We start from the raw sequence: 15,452 nt of genomic DNA, 5'->3' as shown, positions 1-15,452 counted from the left end.
CGATGAATTTATGATTTTTGTTTTTTTATGTATTCATTTACAGACAATAAAAAAGTACAAAATTGTATTATAAAATGAATTTAAATAAATAAATTTTGAATGCCTAACTTTGAGAAAAAAATTTTTTTTTAATTTTGCTTATTTTATTAATAATATAGCTAATGTATTATTGAGCAGTTATTCAAATGAAAGCCTTAATAAAAGCAAAAATTTTTAAATTGGAAAAGAATTTACTAGACAAGATCTCGATCGAAATTTCACTTATTTAAAACAAAAAATAAGTGTACATACTCTCAGTACACTTATTATTCTACTACTTATCGGTGCGGGACAATCTCTAGACAACGATTTTATTTACGGGGCATCGATAAGCCGAGCTTTGATCCTGCCATTATTTAAAAAAATGTATATAATATCCTAGCTGAAGTTTAATCGAGGCTTTGATTTTGATCATCAACTCTAAGAACACGCTTTGTATTTACGTTAACTTTAAATTTGATCGAAGCCGATCTGGCGAGATGTATCAGACTGAGAGCTGACTCTCTGAGTAATAATATACATCGGATATAAATGGAGAGAATATTATGAATTATGCAGGATACGCAGTAGCTACATATGATCTTTTATGCAACCAGGAGGTTCGCGGGACTCTACATTCTGTTCCTGGTGACCTAAAACCTACAAAGATCTGCAAAATAAACTTAAATCGAATCACCAAGCATTTATTTATGTATTCATGTATTGTTTTGTATTTCTGGTTGTTTGTTTTATCACGAAAGTATGATTTTCATTTAATTAAAGACCGTATTTTATTGTAGCTCTCTCAATAGTAGTGAGTAGAAACTACTTAATGGTGATTAAAGAGTGACCGGTATGGGCTGATGATAGCAATTTAATCAAAGATCTCGCGATATACCATCAATTAATCAAACCAAGTGACAATCAGACGTTTTATTAATGACTTTTGGTACTCTAGATAGTTTTTGAACCGTGAATAAGTGATTTTTTTTTATTTATTCTTTTTCATAATTAAATGTATATTAAGAAATTGTTATTAATGATTTATTACTTCATTTTACTTTTTAGCTTTGAATATTAATAATTTTCAAAAAAAAAAAAATTGTTGATTGGTTCGATGTTAAGAAGACAATTTTTCCTCTAATTTAAACCAAAAACATAATTTTTGAAGAGTATGATCATCTTGAAACAAGCCAAAAAATTCTTAGATTAGGAATTTTTTCAGAAGTACATTTTACTTAATTTAAAAATTTTTTTTTGCTAAATGTAATGTGATCAAATTTCGCAAAATTGTTTTTTGGTTCAAGAATTTTTCATTTTAATTAATTAATTTATTTTCAAAATTTTTTTATCAAAGTTACGTTGAAAAAAAAAACAATGTTTGATTCAAGAAAAATTTGACTCCAGTCAAAAAGTTGAACAAACGATTTTACCGCCGTAATATTATCAGAAGTTTGATTTCTTCCGTGAACATCAAAGTGTAAATAACTGACTTTATTTAAAAATTGAAATCAAAACGTAAAATCTACAAGGGGTAGATTAGAATTTTCTATTCACAGTCAATAAACTAATATAAGTAAAGTTCTCTCTGTTCATAGCCACCAGCCATCAAGAATCAAGTTCGATTGTCTCGGGCTAGCTTTTGGACCCGTGAGAATAATCATTGGAGCAGCTGTTATGCCGGCACATTAGCTGCCTCCTTTTTTCTACCCCTCTGTCAAGGCATTCGCTCAAATACCCACACGTGCGCACCTGAACGCACTTTATCTCGTAAGAAATATAAGCGCGTGCTATACTCGAACAATGAACAGATATACAAGTAAGAGGGCCTGGATGGAACTTCTGCGCATTAATATATATGGTCAAGAGGGTGAAGACATGCAAATGCCCTCACGTTTGCCTTGGATATTGAAATTTAAGGTAGAAAAGGTTTACTACAATAATAACATCTCACTATCTACATTTCTACATGTTATGTATATAAATATTGATTTTTTGCGATCTGTTATTACATTTTTAGGGGCTTGTATTTTATAGTTGAGATTTCAACATCATTTGACAAAAAACAACCTACATTCTTCCAAATTAAAGAGAATCACTTGTCTGTTTTTTAGAGTAAAAATATCGAAAAAGTTAAAATTTAATTTGACAAAAAATTAATTTAAAAAATTTTTTTCAACGTTTCAAAATTTGATTTTGTTTTGTTAAATTGAATGCCAAAAGTTTTTCATGAATGAAAAATATAAAATTCTTAAAGAAAAACAAAATTATCGTCAATTTTAAAGAATAGTGCTTTTTGATTTTGAATTTTATTGAATGGATGAAAAAAAAAAATACTTTTGAATCAATTTAATTTTTCAATCAGATTTCGAATTTCTCTTTGCTAAAAAACGTAAAATTCTTGAATCAAAACTCAAAGTTTTCTTAAAAATAATTTTGTATTTGATCAACAATGCTTCTCTTCAATCAATGAGTTTTCTTTCAATCTAAATCTCAATCAACACTCTAACTAAAATAATCACTAAAAAAAACCTCCACCCTTTACATCCAATTCCCTTCAAATAAAGACATAAAAAACGAAATTAACCAACAATTCTCTCCTTTGTAATTTAATCTCCAACAAAAGAAAAGTCATCAAGCTTCCTCCTGCTCTCAAGCTTTTCTTGCTATAAAATTCTCACGAAAAATTTCACCTGAATTATCCTCGATCTCTGTCACAATCATCCCCATCATGACCAAAGAAAAAAAAAAAGAAATAACAAAGGAGCCCGATACCCATAACAATTCTTATAAAATCGTCATTGGGCATCAAACAATTATTACCTTTACCCTCTAGCTGGCGGGAAAAATCTTTCCACGTGGTGAGTTCTCCCTCTCCTGGGTGATCCATCCACCATCGGAATTCCCACAGATTTATTTTTTTTCTCTTTCATTCTTTCTCTATTACCATAAGTAAAATTCACCCCTGGTGGATCTCCCCTCGCAATGTTTATAAGCGAAGCCAAGTGGGAGAATTTCATGTATAAATAAAAGGAGGGGGACAGAGGGTAAAAATACTTTTTGGCGGGACGCGTAACAATCATGAGGCGCTTGCGTATAAAAAATAAAACAGCTTGCGCAAATTCCCACACATTAAAACCGGACAAGGTGTACCTCCTTCTAATTCTACCCCTTGGTAGCATTACATAGTCTTTTATTTATTCTATATTCTTCTTTCATACTCATACTCAGAGTTTTTCTTTTGACACTCTCTTCACTTCCTTTATTCCTAATGATTCATTCTCTCTCTTTGCCGCTCTGGACGCGGCGCGTTCTTGTACACAAGAATATTATTATTATATTGATTTTGCGTTTAGTTAATACGTGTTGTGCAATATATCGCTCACTCGCTTTTTATGTTCAAGAGTTCGGGGTGCGCATTTTAAAAATATATAGCGCGTTGAAGATATATACGGGGTAAAAAAAGTAGCTTACACCTGGAAGTTTAACTCAAGAGTTATCGTGGGAGCAACTAAACACTAGACTCACTACAAAACTTTCAAACAGGTTCAGAAATTTTTGTTTAATTTTAATTTTACTTCACTTTCATTTTGGAGAAGGATGACAAGTTTTGTTGAATTCCTTTGTCTTACTAACTCCTAGCTCGAGTAATTTAAATAATTGCTCAGCCCCACGTCAGTTGGGTTTGAATTTCAGTCAAATGATTCTGAATTAATTATCGAACGATAAAGTGCATGTCTAACATAAGACAGGAGAAGTAAATGCTGAATCATCAAACAAAATTACCAATCACGGGTGACCAATCACCAATGACTGTGTTACGTGGATAATAATAATCAGTCGAGTTTAAATAATATAACAGTGTGTTAATATCTTGAGCAGACAGGTTGAATTCTTACGTAGTAAAACTGGCTGTCCCGGGCCTTGGTTATCGGTTGACAAAGATCGTTAAACGGCTGTAAGATTATCTCCAATTCAAATACACAGAATACGTAACATTTTTCTTACTTGGAGTATATCAGGATTCGATTATAATATTATTATTTTTTGGATTTGTTTATTTTCTGAGATGCTTTTTAAGCTTTTCCGATAAAGTGAGAAAAATTTCTGATACTGCTCTCTTAAAAAAATTAAGATGATCAAAGAAAAAAATCTTGATCCAAGAATATCATTTTAAAGAATTTTGTTATTTTGAATTGAGCAGAAAATTATTGAAAAATTGTTCACTAGACTTAATAAAATTGTTCAATCAAGACCATTGTCATTTCGTCTCCTTTGTTTTGATTTTTTATTTGCTTCGTGAATTTTAAAAATTAATTCGAACTGAATATTTAAAAAAAAAGTAAAATTTTCAAAAAAAATTTTTTGAATCAAATAATTTTTCTTTAACGTAATATTTTTGAATTGTTTTGAATACATACAAAAATATAAAAATTGTAATAGTCTAATAAAAAATTCAGAAACTGATGATTAAACATTAATATTTTTTAAAATTTCAGTATTATTTATCCCTCGAATATTATTAACAAAATAATTATTTTTTATTTACTAAAATTTCAATACTTAATAAGTACGAATTTTTAAAAGCCTCTTATTTTTCATGCAAATTTATCACCAGCATCTAAGCAGACGGAGGTATTTACAAAAACAAATACTATTTTAATCTCATTATATATTCAAATTGCTAATTAATACTACAAGTTATCACGATAATTATCATTTATGTATTATCTATGTAGGTGTGAGAAGTCGGCTTACCGTGGTATGTATCGAGGAAGTAGATAAATAAAACAAAAGCTGATAAAGAAAAAAAATAAACGAACAAGAAAGATAATCGCGAAAAGTTGTCTATGTCCTATAGGACTAGTGTGTCAGATGTGAGTCTGATTGACGCAATATGGCGAATCATCCAAAGATTCTCTCGGCAAATTGATAATTCTCAAGATGAGTGAGACATGATGTGGGTGGTTAAAGACCCACCACACAATGGATAAACCTCCCACGATAAATGTAAACTAAAAAAGACTTAAAATTTTTTTATTTCTTTTTGTTTAGCCCACGTGATTAAGAAAAAGCAGCCGGGAAGGAATGAAAGACATCCTGTGACTGGAGATTTGTGTACACAATATATTTATATTATATTGTACGCATTGTTTTTGAGAATTTAATACTTAACAATATATAATATAAATACACAGGATCTCGACGGTACGACGGTACACTAGTTGGTTACGAGGTGATAATTCGTAGCTTGTTATAGGAAGAATTATGAGACAATGTGTTTGAATAAGATGTAACAATTTATTCGGTATGACACAAATGATTTATCACGTGTGTCTTTAATTTATAGGCTTTATATATTTTTGCTCTTTTGTTCCCGTCTTCTTCCTCTTCTTTGATCGATTGTTTTTTAATAAAAATTCATGCATAATTTGTTAAATTAATTTTTAATTGTAATTTGCAGGCCTACAATAAAGAAATCTTGATTTTTGACTTTTTTTGAAAAGTTTCAAATGATTTAATGAAGAAAAATTAATTTTTAATGAATATTACTTCATTCAAGCAAAGTATTTTTTTTTCAAAATTTTACTCCTGTTTCCAGACATTCAGATCTCTTAATCTAAAAATATAAAAATCTAGGATGAAAAAAAAAAATTTTTACTCAAGAATTTTATAGTCTTAAATAAAGCACTTTGTTATTATTTTCAAGCAATATAACCAACATTTTACCCAAGAATTAAAGAAAAAAAAATTTTTTTTAATTTGTAGAAAAATTCCTAATATGAAACTAAGGAAATTGATATTATTTAAATGAACTCTTTGTTACTTAAGCTGCAAAAATAATTTCATAAATTAAAAACTTTAAAAAAAAGTTTTAAATTTCTTTAAAAAAAGTGTTTTTTTAGCTTAGTACAACAATAGATTGTTTTCTAATGCAAAATATCTTTTGATTAACACTGTAAATTCAAAAAAAAATTTTTTGAATTAAATAAAAGAGCTTTTTTACTCCAAAAATAAAATTTTCTTGATTAAAATTGAACTTTTTTTATGGGCATCAAATTTCAAAGTATTAAACTCATATAAAAATCCTCCAGGTATAGTGTTTATTTATCTCAAGAAAAGGAAAGTATGACGAATTTATCTTTCGCAAGTCCTGTGTCACAAAGAGTGAATCATCTGAGCTTATATGAACGTATGTGTGCAAATATGTGGGTGGAGGTGGTACGCGGATAATACGTGGAGATATTCTTATTCTTCTAGCAATATTAAACATGGCTAAGTTGTCGTCAGTATGAAACAACTATTAGTAGACCCCCTGATGGGACATTATGTTACTCATGCTTGTGCACATTAACGAGCCTCTGGTTTTATATAAGACTCGAGTGCAATCACCTTCTTCTATAAGCCGCCTACGTTTAGACTTTTCATATTTATTTCATATTCTCGTATCTATTTTATATTTATCATTATCAAGGGACATCGGACGTAAGTCGAGAAAGATAGAAGCATAAATATAAAAATTTCAGTAATTAATTCCATGGAATTCATGGAGGCTTTAATTTAACGTAATATTATCTGAATAACTTTATAATTTTATAAATTTGTAATTAGAATTGATAATCATTGAAAAAAATTTCTAACTATTGACGTTTTTAAAGATATAAGCTCATCCCGATGCTACACTCATCAAGAGCTTTCATTTGAATACCCACATGTATTTTGATATATTTTTCATATATAAATATATGAAATATATGAAAAATTGATGTGGGTACTCAAATGAAAGGTCTTGATGAGTGTAACATCTGGATGAGTTTATATCTTTAAAAATGTCAATAGTTCACAAGATACAAGGTGATTTATTAATTATGTATCTAGAGATAGATACAAATAATTGTTAATAAAATGCTAAGGTTTATAGATACTTTTATTGAGATTGTTTATTTAATAACTCAAGTCGTATTCATTCCTATCGAGTAAAATTAAAAAAAAAAAAAGCAACAAAACAATTTTTCATTTATAGACTACATATAAGTAACATAAAATTTTATTTGTGACAAAAATTACTATTTTTAATTGGCTTAATGAAATTTCTGCAATGATCGGTATCGACAAAAGCACCGAACAATAAAAAAGTAAATGATTTGCCGTATAAATATATAAAATTCTTTGTCCTGTCTGAAAAGTAAACAAGACAAGACTGTATTACTTTAAACGTGTGTCTAAATGTCGCGGTCTCTTTATTTAATCGTCTTTTATAGTGATATGTGCCCGTCCATCCGTCTGTTAGCCGTTTAGTTCGTGCGTGGTTCTTTGGTTTGTACGTGCCATCACGGAAAACTTTCTTTCTTTCGTTCGTTTATTCTTGAGTACAGCGCGAAGAAACTTAACGAGGCGGCGACGACTGGCACGTTTTCAATGCCCCGCGGCTACCCCCCGCAGGAGCAATAAAATCGCTGGATAAGACGTGAACGGGAAAATAATAAAACTATCTAAAACAAGGCTTCACTTCTTTCTATTCTTCAAGCAAAAAATTATTAAATAAATTCATCAATTTAATAAAAAAAAATTTTAATATTTATTTTCATTGCAATTACGGATATTTTTATTTTTTATTATTAAATTTTTTCATTGCAAATAGCCAATTTGAGAGTTAAAAAAATAAAATAACTAAATAGATAAAATATGTAATAAATTGCTGCCGATGGGGTTACAGACTCCCCGTAGGTTTGTTTATAAATAAAGTCCTCGCTAAAAGAAAGGCTCCCAAGAACGCCGAACCGCATTTGAAAGAAAAGTGATGAAGCAAATGTACAAAAAAAATTTTATGATAATAATAATCATCATAATAATGACTAAGGTAAAGGTAATAAAAGAGAATAAGAGAAAGTGAATGTGAAAGAAAGGTTCACCTGGCCCTTTGAATGACGTCACTGAATCTACACAGGCACCGTTAGACTTGCGTCAGATTACGTCACATCCAGCAGATGTAACCCAAAGAATATAATCCGAAAATATGTGTTACATTTAAATATGTAAACTTGATTTTTAATTTTACTGAACTTTGTTACATTTAAATTCAAACGAGTTTTTTGTATTTCAATTTTTAAATCATTTTTAAAATTTTATTAAATTTAATTTAGTTATAAAAAAAATTTTTTTATTAATCATTAAATTTTTTTTTAATTACTTTAGGTAAAATTTTGGTACGAATAATTTCCGAAAACTTTATTTTAAAGAATAAATTAAAATTCTATTGTCTAAAAGGTACCAAGTATTACTTTGGTAAAAAAATTTTCAATTTATGCAAAAAAATTTTTTCTAAAAATTTATTGAATATCCAGATCGAAATTGTAAGCCTAATTTTGTTTACAATTTAAATAAAATACATTTGACGTGATACAAACACACAAGAATTGTCATTTATAACTTTTTGCAATCTATAATACACTGCCCAGGTGTAAGTAAAATTACATTAAACTTGTATTTGACGGACAATCGATATAAAATAATAGCAAAGCTGGTTGGGATGAAAAACGATGTTAGAAAGCGTACCGCGGTCAGCGATAAATCGAAACTGCAACAATAATGCCCAAATAAGAGAAGCTAAGGGAAGATAGACTGAAAGCTAGACCCAGAGGGTGAGAGTTTGAGACTGAGATTGTTATTTAACTAAGACTCTAGTTTCCGATCCGGAACTACAATAATCGCACAATGTATGCGGAAGGAACTTCAGTTTAGACTGTGGGAACTAAAGACAGCTGAGAAGGTTGTGATAAAAATCCGCATGAGAAATGCTAAGGATAAAAATTGACAAGGGTGAATTATGTACAATAGATCTTTAAAAATGGAGCTCTCCTAATTGACAGTAATTTAGAAATTTTTTAAGCTCTCTAAGAATTACTGGCCATAAATAATGAAATATAATTTTGTAAATGATTAAGGATAATTATTTTACGTAATATGTAATAAAGTGAAGGTAGTATTAATTTGTATGAGCATGGAATACTGATTAAACGGCTCATAATAACGATATCTAACAAGCAAAACCACAAAATATCGGTATAATATACAGATATTTGATTTATGATCCTGGCGTTTGGAATAGAGACCGATACAGACATACTGGACAGACGTATGACAGCGGACGGTACGAGCTTTTGATGTGTAACTGCGCGTAGATATATATCCTATATTATTATTATTTATTATTTATTAATATATATATAGGTATAGATATATGTACGAACATATATAATACGTATGGGTACATACATAAAACCGACACGCCTTTCTCAACCGGATTGTACGAGAGATCCAAATGAGCGGACTCGCGCGAGTTATCATCCACTTTTATTCTCAATCTTTCTCACGTGTTACGCTTTTTTTTTTTGCTCATCTGGGTTACTTTTATTTTGATTTTCTAATGACATGTATCATCATTATTTTTTGCATTACATTTATTTTATTTTTTGGCCTGCTATGGATTCATCTTGTGCCTTGCTTTTTAATTCATTTTTATTTTTTTCTGGGTCGTATTATTGAGTGATAGTTGTGAATATTTAAAAGCTTGATTGAGGAATTGAAATTTTTGGTACAATTGTTTGTTAAATATTTCTTTTTAGTGAAACTTTTTTTTAAGATTGTAATAGTATATTGTTACACAGAAAAAAAGGTTTACTTGAGCCAAGAAAATTTATTTGAATCAAGAAAATCTTCATATTATTTTTGATTAGTTGATTAAATTTTTTTACTCTAATGAAAAATCTTTGTAAAATAATTGTATATAATTTTTTTATAAAATCAAGATTAAAATTGATTAGTTTCAGGTAATTTTTCAAATTTAATGATCCGTAGATATTTAAGATTTTATGTAGTGAGCTAATATTAGTCATTGAAGTAGAAGTATGCATTATAAGAATTTTATTCAACAAAACCTGAAGTTTCATGGAACACTGCGTTAAATAAACAAATTAATAGTTTTTTTTTTTTTTTTTAATTATTTAACTATTCACAGCTTGAACAGAAATAGTAAAAATAGCTTATTCTTGTTTCGCGAATTTACTATTGTAAAACAGTATACGTTATAGTCCTTTGAATAAAATAATAGTTTTCTCGGGTCACTAGGCGGGCTTTCAAGTCTCGAAAGAGCCCCTTCAAGCTAATACATCTCTCTATATCAGGACCACCTGGTCCAGGGACTTGTCTTTTCTAGTAAATAAATTCAAATGCCCATATGATAGTCATAAACTACTATTAATCACATATTTGTAGCCCAATATTTTTATTATAATGTACTTCAACATTCTTTGCACACTTTTTGATGCCAAAATATTTATTAATGGCCGTTTAACAACCATTATTATTAAATTTATTTAATGGTGAGAGAAAAAAAATCTTAAGTGATTTTTTTCTAACGCATTAAAAAAAAAAAAAAAAAAAAAAACAATTTCAATTTTCCTAAAAAAAAAAAATTGCAGAGATTTAATTTAAAGTATGTGTTAATATAATGAAATATCGACAAAAGGAAGTACGCGAGATGACTTAGTGTACGTGTAGGCAGTCACCATTGTTTACGACAATTTTTAAAAAGAAACCTTTCACTTCATCAATTTAATCCTCACATTTGACATCCTTCCGTTCTTACTATTTTATTATCCGCTTTTAAATTAACATCCACATGAATAATACTTGTAATTTGTAATTGAAGAAATTATTACAAAACTCACATCAGCTGTAATGACTTATAATTATCGGTAAAAAAATAAAATTTTTACAGTACAGAACAAAATAAACGATCTTATATCTAAATCTAAAAGGTAAAGTGTGATGAAAAATTTTCAGTCCACGTACGGGACGATCAACAGGTGTGGGTTTACGATACGCCGTCGGCAAAACGTGGGCTCTCTGACATCGATTCAGATGCTATTTAGATAAAGTACAAGTAAAATTGGTCTTAGCCTTTCCCTTTCCCTTTCCCGGATTATTATATGTACCGAACTACAGACTTGACTCATTATCATTATTCATTATTAATAATGACCGAAAAAATTAAACCAATTTTTTCCTTGAAAAATTCTTGAATTTATTTCGGGCAATTTAAAAGCTATTTAAAAGAGATTAACTTATTTTTTAAAATTCAACCCACCTACGTTAAAAAAAGTGTAAAAAATATATTTTTCAAGAGTATGTCGAATCGATAATTTTAATCCAGAAAGTCGAGCATTGAGGCCTATCTCTCGGCGAAAGTTTATGCGAACAGGGAAAACGCCAACGCGAGTTCTTTGTAAAAGACCACAAGCATTAACGTTTCTGATACCAACCCCACACCCCACGGTATTCTTTTCTCAATATCAACGGCATTGTTTCTTTTATAATTTTTTTTTTTTTCACCGCCTACCCCACTAACATGATCGATACTCAATCGACAATAAAAATAGACAGAAAGAAGTTTTCTTTAAAAATTACCGTAAAAATCACATTAATTGTGGGACATTTCGCAGTACCTGATCTAATGACAATTGTTTTAATAATTAATAATTATTTTTACTATTTTAATATTACAAATTAAAGTAAATAAAATTTTTTTTTCACGGGAGACTCCAATAAATTTTACTAACAAATTTTAAAAAGCATAGCTGTAATTAATAACTGATAAGCAGTGCCCTAAATTATAATACAGTCCAGTAATTTTTCCAATAATTTAACAGAAAATTTTTTCATGTCAAAATATCGCTTTCTGATAAAAAAAAGATTGATTTGGGAGTAAGAGATCAAATATATAATAAAATTCAAACAATAAAAAAGAAACGTTGACAAAATCGATAGTGCATAATAGGGAGGACGCGAATCAGCAATGCCAAGTGGGTGTAACCCGGAGTCTCACCCACGTGCCCCACCCGACATAGACGACGACGCACGTGTGAAGTACAAAGTTACTAACATAAAAACATACTAACGCTTTACATAGCATTTATGTAGATATAAGAGCACGCATAAATTCCCGTGGGTTTTACCCACAACCTGGGTGCATAACCTGGAACTGGAAAATAAAATCCTTGTCAGCGACTCCCCAAGAACATACTGTGCTCTGTATTCCAACTTTATGTTCAATATATAATCTAATTTAATATAATAATGACCATTTTTACGAATTAGTATTACAATGCTGCTATAGTGGGATTTCATGTTTCATTACACGGAATTAACATCTACTATGTTTATATTTGTAATTTTAAATTAGAGGATATATTTTATAGTTATATTTATATAGAGATTGCATATTCATAAATAGAAAGACGGTGCTCCATTTGCCTCACCCGTTAAGTTGTAGGAGGACAGGCGTCCATAACTTAAAAGGTGCTTTGACCCAAACTCAAACTGTCTATAATATATACCATAGCTCTCGATAATATCAAGTATGTTCACGGGAAAAATGATGGAAATTTGAGATTGTAATTCTAAAGTGAGCCTAGAGTTAGCCGATACCTGCCATTTTTGTAATATAAACCCTGTACTTACTAATAATGAATTTAAATTCTATGTAATTTTTTAAGATCAAAATTTTTTTAAAGAACATTGATAAATATAAGGAATTCAAATATTTTATTAAATCATTCAATATTATTTGATCTTCCCATTTGACATGTTAATCAATAAAAATATTAATGAAAATTTACTTCTATCAAGATATTTAATTTTTTGGAGCAAGAAATTAGCAAGACTTAAATAAATTTTGACACAAGAATAAATGAAATTTCTTGTGTCAAAAATTTTTTTTTTCGCTCAAGAAAATAATTAGAAAAAAATATTTTTTTTTGGCTCAAATGAATCTTTTTTTTTTTTTTTTGTGTACAAATGAAATATGTAATCTTTTCAACCCTCATAATTCCATAATTCGAATATTGAACAATGTAATCAATTAAAAAAATGATCAGTTAAAAATTCGAATAATAAACGCCCGAATAAAAAATTTAGTCAGTATCACTCATCACAATAAAAAATTTTTAAATTATATTTTATTTTTCTTTAAATATCAAAAGTCAAAAAATATATCTAACGTCAGTATAAAATCTTATGACATTTGTCTTTCCAATCAACTTTTTTCATGTATGTAATCATCTCATACACGATAAAAAAATTGATATAATAATCACGAGTCGACACGTCCCGAGACTTTTGATTCCCGCGCGATAATTTTATCATTATTTGAATATATTAATTAAATCAAAAATAAAAAAAGGCTAAGCAGTACCGAGTACAGATATAGAGACGGACAGGAGAAAAAAGGTTGCATGTGAGGATGACGTTGAGTGTCAAGTAAAGAAAAATTAATAAGGAAAGGAAAGATCTCTCGAAGCAGAGCGTCACCACGGGTTAGCTCCAGCGACTCGACACGTCAAGAGACGATCGATCGTTTTACTCCCACGCCTCCCACGTGTGTTGGCTAAAAGTCCACGCGACGTCTTCGGCTCAACTCGTATCGGGCTCGAGGACGTAGTAGTAACATAACATCAGAAAAAATAAAAATCGAGCACTCGAGTGTGTCCACCGAGTCGGCGTTGAGCGTTCACGCATGCCAGAGCATGTTTTACCTATCGGTCGCCCACGCTCCACCCGTACTCTCCTCGCAGTTCAAGTTATAGTAACCAGAAGAGTAACAATTGTGATTCCCTGTCGCATCTTGCGCGCCTCTTCGGATGCCTATTGTATTTTATATTTATATTTTATTTTTTTGAGATCCGAGACGAGAATTTTTATGGTAATTCATGATGTTGATTTATAGATACGGATACAGACATAGATATAGAATTAGATTATTGATTTTTTTCTTTACCTTTCACTCATAATCTGATGTGACAATTGATTTGATATAAATCGAAGTGATAAGTCACTTTTTTAAAGAAGTTTAAATTTTTTTATAAACTTACCATTGAAGTCTCTCTATGGCGATTGAAAATTTTCTAAATCAAACTGGATACCTAAAATAAAACAATGAAATTTAATACATAGTACAGAAATCAGCTGAGATCTGACAATTTTTAGAGTAAATCAATTATGAAAAAAAAAAAAAAAATATTAATAATTCACATTCATGATTTTTTTTTTTAATTTTTAATGATATCATTGTTACAAAGATCTAAAAAATCGTCAAATTTCAGAACCAAAAATCAAAATTAATAATTAAGTATTCAGATTTGTATTATCTACAAAAAAATATATAAATTACATTAAAGTTAGCTGTCACTTGACAATTTTTTTTAACAAATAAATTACAGCAAAAAAAATTATTAAAAAAATGGACTTGTAAAAATTTTAATAAATTAAGAATGCAATTTTTTTTAAATAATTTTTTAGAACAAATTTTTTTGTTAAAGAAAATTAAAAAATTATCAAGTGACAGCTAACTTTAATGTCATATAAATAAAATTGATGACATTAAAATTAGCAGTCACTTGACAATTTTTTTAACAAAAAAATTGTTTTTAAAAAATTGCATTTTTTACTTTTTACAATTTCTCCATGTCAATTTTTTTTTTTTTTTATATAATTTATTTGTTATGAAATTTTTAAAATTATGGAATATATACTAAATATATTTTCATATAAAATTGCATTACATATTTGGACACTTAGCGCTGAATAATGTGACATTGAAACTAATACAAACAAACAAACACCAGAGCACTACTATTGTATTATACACTTTATTTTATTTTGTTTTGTTCGGCGATGATTCTCTGAATTCAAACAGTAGACACTCAGACGCCGGCGTCTGTGTAAACACGAAACGAAAACTGCCCGTTTAATTTAATGACACACTGACTTGAGCCGAACCCGAGTTGAATGGAACTAAACCGACGTTTTTTTACCCCGTAATATTTATTATCAACTTTTTGACGTTTCATTTTTTTTCACTATAACAAAAATTTGCGCACTATTTTTTTGACTCAAATTTTTAATCATTGACCATTTTGAGATCCAACAATCGTTTGTTGGCGTCACAGATCATGTTCGAAATTTTATCAAAATGGCTGCTCAATTTTTTTTTACTGCTAAAAAAATTCAACAATAGATTAATAATAAATATTTTATTTAATATTTAAAAAAATTTAATTTTTTTATGAAAAATAAAATTTTCTTCATAAAAAAATTATTTAATTTTTATTAAAGTCATTCTATAAAAAATATCGATCAAAGATGATTCGTGGAATCATGTCAATTTCATCTTTGAATATTATAATAATAAAATGAGCCGACATTTTTAATTTTTTTTTAGTTGATTTTATAAATTAAAACTAAAAAAATTTTTTTTTAATTATACTTACAATTTTTCAAATTTTTTCAAAATTAAATTAAAAAAAAAAAAAAAATTTTTTGTGATGATTTTTTTAATGAAAAAAAATTCTAAAAATTTTTTAATGCCGGCTTAC

The 15,452-nt window shown here is 28.9% G+C and overlaps 1 protein-coding gene across 2 annotated transcripts in view; it reads right to left on the bottom strand.

Moving 5' to 3' along the window:
* Positions 1-15,068, bottom strand: part of Klu (zinc finger protein klumpfuss) — a 142,910-nt gene extending 127,842 nt beyond the window's left edge. For both annotated transcript variants that reach the window (XR_012479403.1, XM_074244729.1), the window contains exons 1-2: positions 14,640-15,068; positions 13,950-14,000 (exon numbers count right to left, since the gene is read on the bottom strand). Coding sequence is in view for 1 of the 2 variants with exons in the window: in XM_074244729.1 (XP_074100830.1) it covers positions 13,950-13,952 (3 nt within the window). In the remaining variant the exon portion in view is untranslated. The remainder of the gene's footprint in view (positions 1-13,949; positions 14,001-14,639) is intronic.
* Positions 15,069-15,452: the final 384 nt, after the last annotated feature.

The sequence above is a fragment of the Cotesia typhae genome, unplaced genomic scaffold, assembly GCF_013202065.1.
Source record: "Cotesia typhae breed Kobodo isofemale line unplaced genomic scaffold, CoteBio_Ctyphae contig_44, whole genome shotgun sequence".
Lineage (NCBI taxonomy): Eukaryota > Metazoa > Arthropoda > Insecta > Hymenoptera > Braconidae > Cotesia > Cotesia typhae.
This window is presented reverse-complemented; position numbering and strand designations above follow the sequence as displayed.